General features: G+C 39.6%; 1 protein-coding gene across 1 annotated transcript in view; it reads right to left on the reverse strand.

The window, feature by feature from the left end:
- Positions 1-459: 459 nt before the first annotated feature.
- LOC113129781 (integrin alpha-5-like) overlaps positions 460-16,012 on the reverse strand; it is a 30,155-nt gene continuing 14,602 nt past the window's right edge. The window contains exons 15-30 of the mRNA XM_026305890.2: positions 15,844-15,957; positions 14,858-14,913; positions 14,231-14,385; positions 13,116-13,253; positions 9,804-9,871; positions 6,002-6,152; positions 5,783-5,875; positions 5,285-5,364; positions 4,892-4,972; positions 4,664-4,769; positions 4,050-4,208; positions 3,823-3,930; positions 2,131-2,244; positions 1,863-1,964; positions 1,620-1,742; positions 460-1,189 (exon numbers count right to left, since the gene is read on the reverse strand). Coding sequence (XP_026161675.1) covers positions 1,106-1,189; positions 1,620-1,742; positions 1,863-1,964; positions 2,131-2,244; positions 3,823-3,930; positions 4,050-4,208; positions 4,664-4,769; positions 4,892-4,972; positions 5,285-5,364; positions 5,783-5,875; positions 6,002-6,152; positions 9,804-9,871; positions 13,116-13,253; positions 14,231-14,385; positions 14,858-14,913; positions 15,844-15,957 — 1,732 coding nt within the window. The 3' untranslated portion in view covers positions 460-1,105. The remainder of the gene's footprint in view (positions 1,190-1,619; positions 1,743-1,862; positions 1,965-2,130; positions 2,245-3,822; positions 3,931-4,049; positions 4,209-4,663; positions 4,770-4,891; positions 4,973-5,284; positions 5,365-5,782; positions 5,876-6,001; positions 6,153-9,803; positions 9,872-13,115; positions 13,254-14,230; positions 14,386-14,857; positions 14,914-15,843; positions 15,958-16,012) is intronic.

Genomic DNA, 16,012 nt, shown 5'->3' on the forward strand with positions numbered 1-16,012 from the left:
GACATTAGAAAAATGTCACAATTATCTCCAGAAAGAAAACAAACTTCTCTGTGCTCACCTTAAATCATACAATAAGATGTACACACTCTGACATCTCTGATGGTGCATGAAGGCATCAGAAGACAGGTATAGTTTCAGTGGTAGTAACATATACCACCATCAGAGGGAGATCATGGACCACTACATAACTGGGTGTAGTCAGAATATGTTAAATCATACAACTATGAATTGATTATCTTTACCCCACTCTGAAATTAGAAAATGTGGAGTGCTTTTTCTACTCTAGATCTGATAAATATTATTTTATTTGCTGAAATGATTTTTTACACATTGTGAAGAACAAAGCCAATTTGAAAAACTGAATTGATTCTGTGGTAGTTCGATCACTGTGATATACTCATCTGTTTTTCATTATAGGTCCACTGCCCACATACAATACCTCATGTTGGTAGCAAGGGGTTCAGTTGTATCTGTTTATTCACATCAGTCAACATTTTGGGTGAGTATACAAAATTAGGCTTTATTCTGAGCCACATAAAACAACGAATACATAACAGACGTTAAAACAGAGACATAATACCTCCCAATATGGGAGAGGAATAATTCAAGTTAAACATTTCTCTTTCATCAGGATTGTCCTGCACACAGTACAGTACAACATTCAACAAGACACTGTGCCATAAATAAACAAGTGGTGTACAGGTCATCCAAAAGCAGGAATTGCAAGAAGTATCAGATACTGGGATTGCAGAGTTCATTCCTGTTCAACACGTTGAGTACAAGGCAGCTTATTTCTACAGGGATGAGCTTGTATGTAGTAAGTCCTTGACTGTCTTTCTGCAGAAGCTTATGTATCTTGTACAAATGAATGTCCAAAACAGCAGTGCATAGTCAGCTGCATGACCCCTGTAGTCTTTCCTGCTTTGGCGATTTAGTGCAGCACCAGATATTTAGTATTCCAGTGATACAACACCCATTACTGCCCCTTCATAAATGGGTGGCCTGCTTATCATTACCAGGTTCTGTTGTTCATTTGGGAAAGTGATTGTAATTCCAGTTTTTTTTTTTTTGGATCAGCTTTGGGGGAGGTTTCTTATTTTTGGTTCTAAGCTTCAGAGGATGCCTGTGGTTTGAGCTGGGCCTTCTCCATGGTCGTGCCGTACGGATCCGACCTTTTAAAGAAGCCCATCTGCAGAGAAACATGGTTTAGGTCAGTCTATAGCAATTAATATTTCTTTCTGCCTGCTAAAATAAGGTACAATCATGGGGAACAATAAAGCATTATTCCCTAAGTAAAGATGGGAAAAACATTTTCTATTTTCTTCAACAAATCTCACAGCCAGCACAGTCTGTCAGAAGCAGTTGTTTTCTCTAAAACTGACTATCTGATACTCACCCAATTTGTGGCTCTCTCTAGTTTGCACATTAAAAAATGTCTAAATGTCTGAGAAAGGGGAATTGAGAAACTTAAAAGACTTTTTAACCTCTGAACAGCTGGACGATCAGGATTAACATTATGAAACTGAAATATATTTAAAGTATCTCAACCTCAGACACTGAAACCTCCTTTATTTGAACACATGCCACATGATTAAAAAGAGGGATTTTCAGCTTGTTACCTTGTACAGTAGATATATGAGCAAGGAGAGTAATAGCAGCCCAGCTAGAATGGCCAGGATGATGATCCACACTGGAACAGTCAGCAGACTGTCTGGCTTGTTCCATATCACACTCGCCACCACCTGAACAACAGGAAACCATGTTCTAATGAGCATGTGCAAATTTTTTGGACTACCATTCATTCACATGTAGAGTTTACAAGTTCATGCAACTGTTAAAAGAAAATACTCAGATGGTGTTACCTTTTTGGATCCTGATGGCTTGAATTTGGGGGGAATAGAATAAGGCATCCTCTCCACCTCATACTGAACCAAGCACTCCAAAGCATATTGCTTATAGGGCCTCTGTGGAAAAGCACAGGGCAGTTGGAAAAAAACATTTGAACAACTTGATAGCATAAGAGCACAAACTCAAACTTGATGCTCTCAGTATGATTTTCATGTTGACCTTGGTTTTCTGTACATTATACATGTGAGCAACACTACGGAGCAGAGAGCCCTGTAGTCTCACCTCGATGAAAGTTTCAGCCCAGACTCTGGAGCGTACATTCAGGATAACACTGGCTCCTCTCTCCAGCAGCCCAACGTCGCACTGCAGTCGCCAACACTCTACTGTGGAGCAGGTCTGTGGAGCAGCAGAGCCAAGATCAGTAAAGAAAGCATTCAACACATTTCTCTTTATTACTGACTGCTGATTAAACAGGCTGGGATTAGCCTGGAAGTGTCAGCTTCTTCTATCAGCTTCTATGGCACTAGGATCACTGAGGGCAGTGAAACTTCTGTTTTTAGATAAAATTGCATAGGGAAAAAGTCAGTGACAAGGAAAAGTTGTTGTGCTACACATAAGTCTTTTACTGGAGTCTGATTTTGGGCATCAATTTAAAGATCCGAAACCAGGCTAGGATACCACTCCATTAACACAGGAAACTGTTCCTAAGAAATGTAATATAATATAAATATTAATTTTGCAAATGAGAGTTCTCATTCTCAAATGTCCCTTTAGTGTGATGCTGATTTAAAGTAGTTCTGCAACTTGACTTAATATTCAACTTTCAAACTGTGGTGCAATGACGTTTGGAAGCATCTTTATGTGGTTGAATTCTCAAATTTAATGCTGCCTCATTGGAATACCAGGAGAAATGAGCTGTCAAACATTACAGTAGTGACGCAAGCTGCGCACCAAAGCACAGCAGTAAATCACAAATTTAATTAACTTCATCTCACCAGCAATTACAGCAAGCAGCAGGAGATGTTGGCCAGACCTCATTATAACTACAACCATTTCCTCTGTTCAAACCAATAATCTCATTATAATTTCAATCTTTTTCCAGTTCAGATGGCAGAGCTGGCTCTTCTGATTGGACCATTTTCATTCAGATGCACTACACTACTGTACTACGCTAATTCCTATTCAGCTCAGCCCCACACAAATGAGAATAGTTAAGAAATCCTGTGGGTCTGAACACCCAACACACGAGACACTGGAGACACTGTTTGGAGTGAACAGCTCTGCGCACTCATGTCACCGCAATTCCCTCCACATACTGAGTATAAAGGAGAAAAACAAACACCTCATGGGATGTATAGGGGACATGTGGAAGCAACTGATGACGAACAAATTTTCTCAGGGGTGTTGGAAAAGTAAATCCACCAGTTTTTAGCTTTGGAAATTGACTATGTCAAACTCATCGTCGAAGGAATTAAAATGGTTTTTGGTGAAGTATTTCTGTACATGCAAATAAAGTTTTATAAAGTCCTTTAGAGCTCCCAGTCTGACTCAGCTTTGGTTGGAGCTGAAGACAATAAAGAAAAGAAATCTGGGCTGTGGCATTATGAATAAATTAACCTACCAGAACCCTGTAACCTGTTCATCATGTCTGCTTGAGGCTAGTGGCTTTAAGCTACATTAGATGCCTCCAGGGCTGAGGTTCCAACATTGCATTGTGAGTAATGTAGGGTTTTATCAAAGGAATAGAATGAAAATAATAAAAAAAAGATGATGCGTCTGGCTCTGATACCTTTTATTCAGTGTCTGTCATGAATCCAACAGTGTTATAGGAGAGAAATTGTAATGTATTCTTTTAATGTAGTGAGTAAAAATGTAGTCTATATGTATGTATGTTCATGCATATGCAAGACACACCATTAGAAAAGCTTCTAATGAAGCTTATTTTTCTGGATTTTCAATTCCATGCCATCTCACCAGGTTTCCTTGTTGAGCCAGAGGATCTCTGTACACCTCCCGTCTCTGGATGTGGTGCTCAGTGTTGGATTTCAGTGATATGGGACCCTCTGCTGCTGGTGCCCTGAGCTACACACATATAGACATGGACAGATTCATTAACAAACACAGTCAGATATTCAGGACAGAAAACAGACCAAGGTAATGGCCTCACATCTTAATCAATGTGTGTGTTTGTGTATCCTCACTTTGAGTTTTAGCACATTAAAGGTGGTTTTCGAGGAGCAGCTGAGCGGCCCTTCAGTCACCACCTCCACAGGGTAGAGCAGCTCATGGCCGTGAGCTCTCAGAGGACATCTGACCTCTAACGTTGACTGGCTGACCACACTGGGACCATTATTCACCAACTGAAAGACAGTTTAAACTCAGGTACTGTTTCTTTGTCTTATTCAACATAATCAGCTTTTTGGAGTGAAATGATGCAACATAAATCCATTCTCTTATAGCATAATAAAAGATGGTTTGCATTAGGGACCGTATGAAAACCCACCTCCTCAATAGATTATCTTACAGCAACATATATATTATTATTTATTATGTGTTTGGTATTAAATAAGTATGCATCCTCCCTCGCACTTGAAAATGGGTGCTAAAAGATTTACCTAGCTAGATTCAGTTGGCCAATAACAAGTCAAGTTCATTCTGAGGTAACCAACTTGAAGCTGCTGCTATAAATTGACACAGTACGAGATGGGTGACTGATCATTTTCAGTTTTTTATAATCAGTGAATGAAATTTTTAGTGGGGCCATAGAAAACAAACACATATGGGAGATCAGTAATAATAACAAATCACTGCACACCTCATAGACCTGCTGAAGCTCAGGGCCAATGTCCTGCTCTTCACTCAGGCTCTGGTGAACAGTCCAGTTGGGAGGGGGAAAGATGACTTTGTCAGGCCGAGAAACACTGCAAGAGACACAGACACAGACTTTAGAATTTACATTGGCACGAGCCACAGAAATAAGAATGATTACACTGTGTAACAGGAATGTAATGGTGTGGTGGGAGACTTCGTGATGACGCCTCACCCTTGCAGAATGACAGTGGCCACTGCAGCTACCTCCAGCTCATACAACACCACTTCACTCTCTGAGTTATTTTCATTTTTACTACAACAGACACAACAGAAGCACAAAAGGTTGTTTCAGAAACAACATCCATTACTCACATAATGAAAAGGTGTTTGAAATGATGGATGGAGTTTTGCAGTCACTCCGTCTGATGCATTTAAAATATGCCATGCATTTTGTTTTAAAGCAAAAGAAAAGCTATTTTATGATGAGTCTGACACATATCTATCATGTAAAAAACTGTAAATTAACAATTAAGTCTGTGGCACTGTATTTGAACTTCGAAAATGTATTTTTCATTTCACTTTGTCTTTAATGCCACCATACTGCAACACACAGAGCTGGACCTACCTTCGTATTTGGAGCTCAAACTGCACAGTATTGTGAGTATCCTTCAGTCTGGGCACAGTGAACCGAAGGCCAGCCCATAACTAGAAAGCAATCCCAGAAAATCCATAGGATTAATCCCAGAAAGATAAAAAAAAAAAAATTAAAAAAAAATGAAGAAACTTTATACCTATACACCTCAGTTGATCTAAAATTGTCTAAAATTTAACACCAGATGCTTCTGTTGGTGATAAGAAAAAGCTGACAAGTGACATTTTGCCCTTAGACATTGATAAGTAATTAATTATAAATGGAGCCACAACTTATAGTGTCATCTTCTGCTTCTACCTTTAGAAATGGAATAAATTTACATGAAGGTTTCATTAATATTTCATATGTTTTGTCAGTTCAGAGTAAAAACATTTGCTTAAGTATGGTTCACACTATACAATCCAACATAATGACTAAGACACAAAAACTGAGCAAAGCCAAAAACAACATGTGGGCTGTGCTGGGTCTTACACTGGTACCAGGCTTCATGGGGTTTCCCAGATCACACACAAGATAACGAGTCTGGTTTTCTGCCTCATAACTGCATGTCAACTCAGTCAGGCTCTGACAGGAAAAGAAAACATCGTGTTCTGTGTCAGGCACTGTGATTAAGTGACCATATTTTTTAACCTTAACACAATGGACACACTTTAAAGTCCTGGCTGGTTACAGTTTGAGAGACTTCCTCACCACATTGTTGCGTGCTATCCCGCTGTAGTCAGCCTCTGGAGGAAGTACCACATAGAGCTCAGCCTCGTACGCCCCTCCCTCTCCCTCATTCCTAGCGTTGAAGGTCAGACTGAAGGAGTTTTCATCGCCCAGGTACACCTCGGTTCTGTCACTGAGAGAGATCAGTCAAACGTCACAATTTTTTTTTCACTCTTTGTCAGTTTTGGTTGAGCACATCCTCAGAAACCCTGGGATTCTGCTAGACATATCATCTGTGATGTTTCGGCTGCTGTTTTTTCTGCCATGATGTCTGTATTAATAATTTTGCATTCTGCTTGAGCGTCCCCATAGCTTCTGTTTACAAAAAACATTTTTTTTGGCAGGTGCACAAGGACGATGTTTTCGGCTCTAATCTGCCCCATTATAGATATACTTTTTAAATGATATGCACAAAGTACACAAGCATGCATATGCATTGGTATAATACAACTTTACCCATCTAGTAGACACAGAGCAGCATCTGGAGTTATGTTTTCAGCCTGACAGGTCTAATCTTCATGCTGCTTTTGCTCGGTTTCATTCTACGTCTTCTGCTAAAAGAAATATCGGACTATTTATCTCCATAATGATTCACAGGGTTTATCAGCTAGTCACTAAATTTATCTGACTGATGCTGATGTGTGGTGCTGATCACATAGTATACTGTGAGGATTTCTTAACCTTTGTCTAAAAACAGCTTTCTGGTGTTCAGGAATAAAGGTGATGAGAGCAGTGAGATGAAACCAAAACAGCAAAGTTACCATCCTTAAAAAAAAATAATAATAATAATGTGGTTGTGGTTTAAGCCACAAAAAGTTCAATAGAGCAGAGGAAAACAGACAGAAAACTGACAGAAAACAGAGTCAAGTGATCAGTGTCAGTGGGTTCATTACTCTGAGTCACCCTTTCACAATAAACTTAACCTTTTGAACTGCTAATTTAAAACAGTGTCTGACAAAGAGGCTCAAATAAATGATTTGACATTTTAGTAATGCTACTTGTGCAACTGTAATGGCAGAGTTGTTGAGTCTACCACTTTGGTCCACATATCATCTCAAAAACCACCTAATGTTTTATTTATTCTCTGAAATATTGCAGCATCTACCAGGCAGACTGCTGCAAAATCAGGAATCCCAGACAATAACTTCACTGTGACCTTCTGATTTTTTTTTCTAGCACCACTATTCATGTTAATGGTCTGTGACCCCAGTTCACCTTGCACCACCATTAGTTCCAGGTTATTCCAGTGCTACAGTCCAACCAAATACCTCTTTAAATATTGACATTCTCATAATCTTCTGCCATGCTTTGTCTTTACTGATCTAATTAGCTAATCTTAGCATGGTGACCCACTAAAACTAAAACAGCACCATGCCTTGTTATTGCAAGCATGATGGTACAGTAACATTAGCATTTAGCTCAAAGTAATACAATGCCTAAAACTTCCTTTAGCTGCTGGTATGGCTGTAAATCTACAGTCATGTTTTTCTTTGTTTTAAAACGGTATTTCTCATAAGTATCACAGCCATTATTTTTTGTTAGGCATGAAAAGTCCATTTATTGATGGCAATCAAACTGACTTTAAAAGCAGCTTCTATTTACAACCTCTGTGACCTGCCTCTGTTTGGTTGTGCTTTGCCCTCTCATTTTAAGTCATTTGGTGCAGGGCATGACCAAAGAGGTGATTGTAAAACGTAATGAAAAGCAGGGCCATGAAGTCTTTCCAGACAATGCATCTCTGTTTTAGGCAGTCCCCAAAGGCCATTTTCTCCTGCATATCTCTCCATGGCCGACCTGGGAAATGACCCAAATTTGATCACTGTGATTTGTCTAAGAAAACTGACCCCCCCCCACACACACACACACACACACACACACACACACACACATACACATAAACATACACCCAAACCCCCACACCCCTGTATTCTACAAGTTCACAATGACACCCCTGTGTACAAATACATTTTCAGTATAATGATAAATCTTCTCTGCACTTTCCAGCCTTTTCCCAACAGCTACACTTCGTAATAGTCAGTTAATGCTTCTATTGGACAGAAAGGGGAGAAAGGGAGAAAGGAGTCTGGTTGAGGGTCAGAACCTGAGTTCTTCTTTCATCCTGTTTCCTCCTCCCCTCCCCCCATCTTCAGAGGGTCTGGACACAGTGACCCCTTGCTAGGTAAGACAACCACCAGATGATTTAAATTAGGCCCAGGACAGTTTAGCAAATGCAAGAGGAAGCAACACTGAACACCAACACTGAGCAGATGCTGGGGACAGACAGGAGTCTGCATTTGGTTGAGATTTGAAGCAACACTAACTTTTCATTTGTTAAGAAACATAAGTGAAATATAAAGGTGGAATTGAAGCCAGAGGATGGAACTCAGAGACCAGTGACAATTCCACTGTTTGCAAATTCTTGGCAAACAAAAGAAAAAGCTCTGTCTTATAGTATGTGAAGTGTCAGTGAAAGGAAATTCTATTCAGTCAAAGTGCTGAATCATTTGAGTTTGGTCCCATGGAAACTACAAATGCAGATCTTTGAGTTTTCATGGGAACCCTTTTGCACTGATTGTATTTCTGCAGCTAAGAGAAATCACATGGCTAAGTAATGCAAAACACTCCTCATAACAGCTGTCTGGGAGGAGAAAGTCTGAGTGCGTGTCTTCGCTTTGTGAATGGACTGAGACATTACCAAATACCTGGCTGTTGATCATTCATAAACAGCAATACATGATTAATTAACACTGTGTGTGAGCCAGGAAACCTTCTTCTAGATCTGTACTCCACTTCAGGTATTTTAGAAGCTCAAAACAACATCTTATCATTTGTTTCTTAAGTGCTCTTAGTCACCAAATCATGTCATTGCTGAGCTTCTTTTTTTTTAACACCAAACTCTGCAAAAATACTTACCCTTACTCATTATCACAATCACACTGTGCATATTCTTTATTCCCTCCCAAAAAAATCTTTTAATGCATTAAAAGATTGCTTGGGGATCAATATTTTGTATATTAACCAAAACTCATTATGTTTAATGTGAAGGTGGTCAACAAACCCAGAATCACCCAAATCTATAGTTTGTAAGTTGAGTGTTTTAGCAACTTTCAGCTCAGTGTTTTGATTTTACAGCACGTTAACTATACTGTTGTATAACTATACTGGTTCTGCCTCATTGTTCTAATCAATCTGACTTCAGTTACGGCAGGCAGCTGTTTTCTCACTGTATGCTACCTGCCCAGCACCAACAAACAGACAGAGTTAGCAACTAGTTTGCGACAAAAAGTAATAGGCCATTTAGCAACTAAAAAGCAATTCTCTTAAGAGTTATAGGCGAAAACCGAGCTAAATAGAGAGCGAATACTAGAGTTATATATCCACTGGATAACTTGAAAATATGCATTCTGCGTCTCTTGATGAGTATGATGTTAGCCATTAATGCTGTTTTTTGTGCAGCGCAGCTTCTTTGTGTAGTTCCTTCATGTTGTTTACTTTGTCTGTTCAGCCAAGAACGCAACTGCTGCTCATGCAAACTGTACATTCCTTCTTGTGTTCTTTCCGCAATAACCATACATTTCTAATGCAACATTAAATGTGTCTGAGGAAAGACCTACCAGACACATTATGTGTTTCAAATGGCAAATTTAAGAAGTTTCCTTAGTATTGCTGAAGTCCACAGTCACAGAGAGAGAGAAAACTCTGGCAGATTAGCACTAGATTGCTGGAGGGTTTAGGTTTTGTTTGTTGAATCAGGTAAAGTGACAGAAAGGTGATTTCCCCTCACCCATGAACAGCCAGTTTGAGGTCAGGGACACAGATGTTGTCATCTCCACAGTCGAGTTGAATCTGGGCCTGAGAAGGAAAAAGAAAGATATAGATGAAAGGGGGAGGCGTGATGGGTGGTTATGATGGGTAAAAGAAAGAGGTAGCCAGAGTCCAAAGGTATGGAGAGAAAAAAGTTTTGGAGGAAGTGGATGTTTACGAAGTGTGTGTACTAGAGTCATGATTTAATGAAAGGATAGCAAAGGATATAGATTATACATATTCTCTATGTGCACAAAACTGTAACAATATTTGCAACAAGCAGAAGCCAAGATGTTTTCAGAAAGGGGTATCCTTTAATGTTTGAGGGAAAAAAGTAATAGGCACTGTACGTGTGGGAAAGAACAACAAGAAGAAGAGAGACAGCATGGTGAAGGTTTAGGAGAATGAAAGGATGATGGATTCCATCAAAACAAGTATTACATTTTTGTGGAAAAGCCTCAATCAAAAAGAGTAAAAACCTCACATTTAAGAGAATAGGGCTTGATGTGCTCTCTAGTCTTCTGAGACAGATGACTCAGTAAAAACCACAGTAGAAGATAAATGTGATTTGATTTGACTGTATTGTCTTTTCCAATGTGTCCCTTGAGGTTTTTTGCTTCATTCCCCCTTTCTCCTCCACCACTTTCTTCCCATGTAGCTCTGTATTGTCATTTTTGCTGCAGACTCATCTCTCCAACATATGGAAAACATTAGATTAGAAAGGAATGCTATGCAGGGCTACAGAGAGCAAAGAATCAAGAATGGTTAACAGCGTCTCTGTAGAGATTCTTCATTCAAGTTCCTGGTTTAACGTTCACTCAGGACTCAAGAGGCTATCAGTCATTTAACACCAAACAGACATGAGCACACACACTCTGTAATAGACTTACTAAGCTCAAAAGAGGACTTCCAACTGATCTTCCCTTCGTTCTAACCGCTTTTCATTTCTTCTTCACTTTCATCTCTCCATCTTCCCATATATTTGATCCATGTTTCCCTGCAGCTCCTGAAGGAACAGACCATGCTGTTGCACTTTTGGTCAACTTAAAGGCATGAACCAATGAAAAAGGACTGTGGGGCACTATCAAATTAAGAATCTAAGTTTAGAATTATGGCAATAATAAAATATTTACAGTAAAACCAGGGTGTGGCTTTCTCAAATTCTAGTGTTCTGATCACTGAAGGTAGACTCAGTTCAAAAACAGCAGAAAGTACAACCTCCCAAACAACCATACAGTTGAATCAACACCTCACTAAAATAGTTTGAAATTGAACCTTTTCACAATCATAAAGGTATGATATACATTGCAGATATGCTGGATTACAATGCATTAGTTTTTGCTATCTGGACGTTTAAAAAAAAAAACTGATGTCTATATGTAGCCTACTGCCAAAAAAGTGCCCTCTCTATACCTCATTAATCTGTCCACAAGACTAACATATTTACAGTAGTAAGATCTTATACCATTGTTGTAGTACTGGATCAACTTATCACCCACAGCAAAGCAATAGATAAGCAATCTGAGGAAAAGACTGATTCGAGTCATTAATAATTATAAATAGACCTTAAATCCATTAAGTCCTATACTGCAGTAAAAACTGTACAATCTAACTGTTATTCAGTTAAACTTAATTCCCTTTACTAGTCCCACAATGGGGAAATTCCATTATCACCCAAGTGCACACACAAACACACCATGCACACACACTCGGAGCAGTGGGCAGCCAACACTGCGCCACCGGGGGAGCAGTTGGGGGTTCGGTGCCTTGTTCAAGAGTCTCACCTCAGTCATGGTATTGGGGGTGGACCGGGCACTGGCTATTCACTCTGCCCACTGACAATTCCTGCCAGACCTGAGACTCAAACCCAAGACTTTCAGGTTACAAGTCTGACACCCTATCCATTAGGCCATTATCCATTAGAGAACGTAAACGGTGATTATTGAAAAATCATTAATAGTGTGAATAATTGAGGGTGACATAATGAAAATTTTAAGCAGTATAAATGTATTTGTTGGTTTGGTCAGAGCTATGGCCTACTGCACAGTGACCATGTCCAGCAATGATCTAACAAGCACCACTGTAAACTGATGCATCTTCACCACAATATAAAATTTTACCAGCTTCAGTTTTAGCACAAGCACTGTGACACACAGCTGATGGAGGGAAAACATTTAAAACCCTTAGGATTATCGTTATCTCTGATGTCCACAATAAATAAACATCCATAACTCAACTTAGAATATGGACTTACAAAAAGAGTCAAGGATTTTAAATTGTATCCACAAGGTACAAGAGAAAGCAGCTGTTTCAATTTTGTCTGAGGCCAACAGTTGACAAGACTCGAGCACACCACAGTGTCAGACTGAAAAACCCCAGCATGAAGCCTCCGCAGTTGATCAGAAGCCCATTCATTTCTTTCATGTACAGAAAACTGGGAAGTTCATGTGTTGTCTTTTACTTTTCTTTGCTGAGAAAAGTCGGTGCGTTCTGTTAAAAACAGCTAGTTACAAGCAAATGACATACACGCTTTAGCTTATATCGCTTGCATAAATGTGCATGTTTTTCAGGTCCCAGCTTTTGCCTGGTGGAGGAGACCATAGGCAACATACATAAATAAACCACAACCAGATGTCTGAGAGCTGAGCACCGCCCCACCCAAACAAATCTGTCAGTGCTTCCTTTGAGATTTTGCAGAGCCATATCTTGCCAGTCCTCCATAAACCTTCAAACTCTTCATAATTAGAAACAAAAAAAAATTGCCAGTGCAGACTGTAGTGGAGTAATCTTTTCTAACAGGCCTGGCCCTCAGTCTTTAATCATATCAGTTTCAATCCCAAGCCCAGTTGACAGTGGGAGATAGTTGGGGTACACCCTGGACACATCACCAATCTATTATAGGGCTGACACCTAGAGAGAAAAACACTCACACTCATATTTACACCTATGGGTGATTTACAGTCAGCAATTAAAGTAACCCCAACATGTTTTAGGACTTGGGAAGGAAACTAAATTATCCAGAGAAAACCCTCACAGACACAGGGAGAACATGCAAACTCCACACAGAAAGACCCCAGGGTCGAACAGGATTCAAACCCAGAAATTTCATGCTGTGAGGCAACAGTGGAACTGCCATGCCACCCACTGTATTTTAGCCATCTGCACCAACTGTATGTTAGCCATCTGCTAAAAAGATGCTATTGAACATCCTATCATGTGAGGTAAACCTGTTGTAATAGTGTATTAATGATATCACAATTTCAGTGTTTGTTATTTATCATATTGTACTTACTTTCTGCTCAATAAACTGTTCTGTCTGATAATTCAGAATTGGTCTCAGGCCATGCTTGTCCACTGGGGCTTGAGGATCCAGGCTGAAGTTGAGACTGATGTAAATGGGAGATAGTTTATCCCGAAACTCATCTTCACCCTGCAACAGAGAAAGACGCAACCATCTGAGTAAGTGATGTTAATGACTCAAAGCTACATGCTGTCTGTTGTTTCCATGGTGCTGCCTTATGTATTTATGAGCTGTTATGTCAATTCTTGTTATTCTGAAAAATAAGGTGACAAGCTGAGGTACAAAATATGTAAAACCCTCTCTCAAGTTAATGTAAAAGAAAAAAAATTACTAAACTGCATGAAATTAAGAGCAGATGGTACAGCAACTATTCGCAGGAACAGAGAATTTAGTCTGTTTTACATTTTTCTAAGTAGTGGCATCAATCCTGTTTGGTACTCCAAAGAAAAAGTACAGCAAAAGAAATAGGCAGGCAGATACAGGAGGCGTTGATTGACAGGTGAGCAGATTATTGGCAGTCTCTACAACAATCCAACTATTAATCTTGTGAAAGAGCAAAGTGCTCTGATCGTTATATCCTTACAGTGAACATTACACATTAGTCTTTTTGTCAGGCATACTCTTTGATCAAGGCACCACTGAGTGATGAGAAGATTGGTACTGTAGTAGTTTCACCTCAAATAGCACTTCAAAGAGTGACTTCAAACCGTGTCGATTAGGAAATGACTTTAACCTCTGTCCTACCCATGAGTTAACTACATTCACCTGGTGCTGCAGGTGCAAATCCGTCTCTGACTAGACTGCTTAGATGAAAACCAGCAGGGTTTTGGCACATGATTAAGTACCAGAAAATTTGCGAAAGATATAAAAGACATAGGTTTGAGAAGATTGGCCTGAGAAATAGTAGCGAGCGATACTTTTATGTCTGTTAATGATCTGGTGTTGTTTTCACCTGACAGCATGAAATATGACCGTTATTAAATGAAAAATACAGTGTGTTTATTTAATAGTTCTGCCAAGTACTGCTAATATTCATGGTTTACACTGACATAACAATCCATTTTTAAAGATATATGCATGTTAAGTGCATTTGCTTGCTGACTGACCCGTAGGTAGATCCTGGTCTCATGGCACAAGCGTTCTCCATTAGCGAGGCTGAAGGTCTTCACAAGACTGGGCTGCTGGTTGTCCAGAAACAGAGTTCTCCTGATGGACTCCTGAGTTTGCTTCACACTGTCCAACTGGACCTCAGCCACAAAGCCTTGCATCATGTATAGACATACACACAAGGCAAGGAAAAAGTGAATATGCACAACAAATATGCCTGTATTACATAATTATACGCAGGCAAATAAACCCATATTTGCACAGATATACTGCGTACATGCATCGCTCACCACATTCATATACACACTGATAAACATTCAACTCCAGTAAAAGCGTTTTTCTCCACACAGTACAGGGAAATACACAGAGGGATTGCTAGAGCCCACAGGACAGCAGCTTGAGAGAACATAGACAATATACACCCACGCACTTAAAAGAAACAAACATACTTTTCTAAACTGCTGGAGCCCATCAATTTACTCTGTATTTACACGACTGTTCTTTAATTCTGATCTTTACTGCAAAATTGACCACAGTGAGGTCCAGCATGCTTGTGGCTACACAAAGCGAGAAATGTAATAGGGACCATCTGTTTGTGTGAGTGATTGTGTGTGTCTGTGCCTCACCTAGATGAGAGGGAAGGTGTTTCCCATTAGCCAGCAGGCAGAAAGTGAGGCTGACACTGGAGGTTGAACACACACAAATATAAAAAAAAACTTAGTATATATGCACACTAGTTGTGTTTTCACTGATTCTGCAGATTTCTGTGTATTATTTTTATGAAACCAGACCCTAATTTTTTCTGCAGTACCCACTCAGTTTATTTACATTCAGAAATTATCTCTCTATATTGTAGTTTATACTGGTAGTGGCAAATCTACATGATTCCTTTCCCTTAGAAAATAGCTGGAACATATTTGATGTTGCCCCAGTAACCTGGGGACAATCTAAGTATTAATATATATTTTAACCCTTTTCCAAACGTTCAGTGCTCCACCCTGCACTGTCTCCTCCTTTTTGCTCTTTTGATGAAACAACTCCACCTTGCTCCCACTTCCTCTTCTCTTCTCCCCCTGTCTCCTTTGGGTTTCCAAGGCATCAAAAACACTAATAAACACCGAAACAAGACTTACATGTATCAACCTACTTTGCAAATACTAAGGCACCGACCAGACTGGCAAAGGCCTCTCATAGCAGTTTATATATTTATACGTTTATTATATTTAATACAATGGTTAAAATTGAGTTGGTGGCAAGACCTTCACTGAGACTTTAAGCATGGTGGATTTTCCCTTTTTGTATTGGATCTGAGAATACTGAGTCTCTGTCCTCCACAGTGGCTCAGAACAGGAAACTGGCAAACATGAAGTCATTTGACATTCTGGTGAAGCAAAGTTTGGAAAGCTAAAATTGGACTGTTGATGTGTGTTACATAATATTTGCAAGACTTTCCATATTCAATTACTGTGAGGGAACTCTACAGCTACTCTTAAACTCTCAAGAGGTTTTGTTAAACCATTACGGACATTTCCTTTACAATGACACTGAATGTTGGATCATGCAACATATAATCTTCCTATTAACACACAGTACAAGTGGAGCTGCACTTTACCAAGACACAGCAATGGTTTCACTTCCAGCAATCAGCCAGCAAGTCTTCTCCTCCTGGTTGAACATAGTCGGATGTACTGTGAGAGATGCAGTGGCACTCACTATTGGCCGAGCCCTGATTGAAGATACAGGCGATGTGAATGTAAGAAGAAAGCAAGGCAAGGCAAACT

This window comes from Mastacembelus armatus, chromosome 5, assembly GCF_900324485.2.
Source record: "Mastacembelus armatus chromosome 5, fMasArm1.2, whole genome shotgun sequence".
NCBI lineage: Eukaryota > Metazoa > Chordata > Actinopteri > Synbranchiformes > Mastacembelidae > Mastacembelus > Mastacembelus armatus.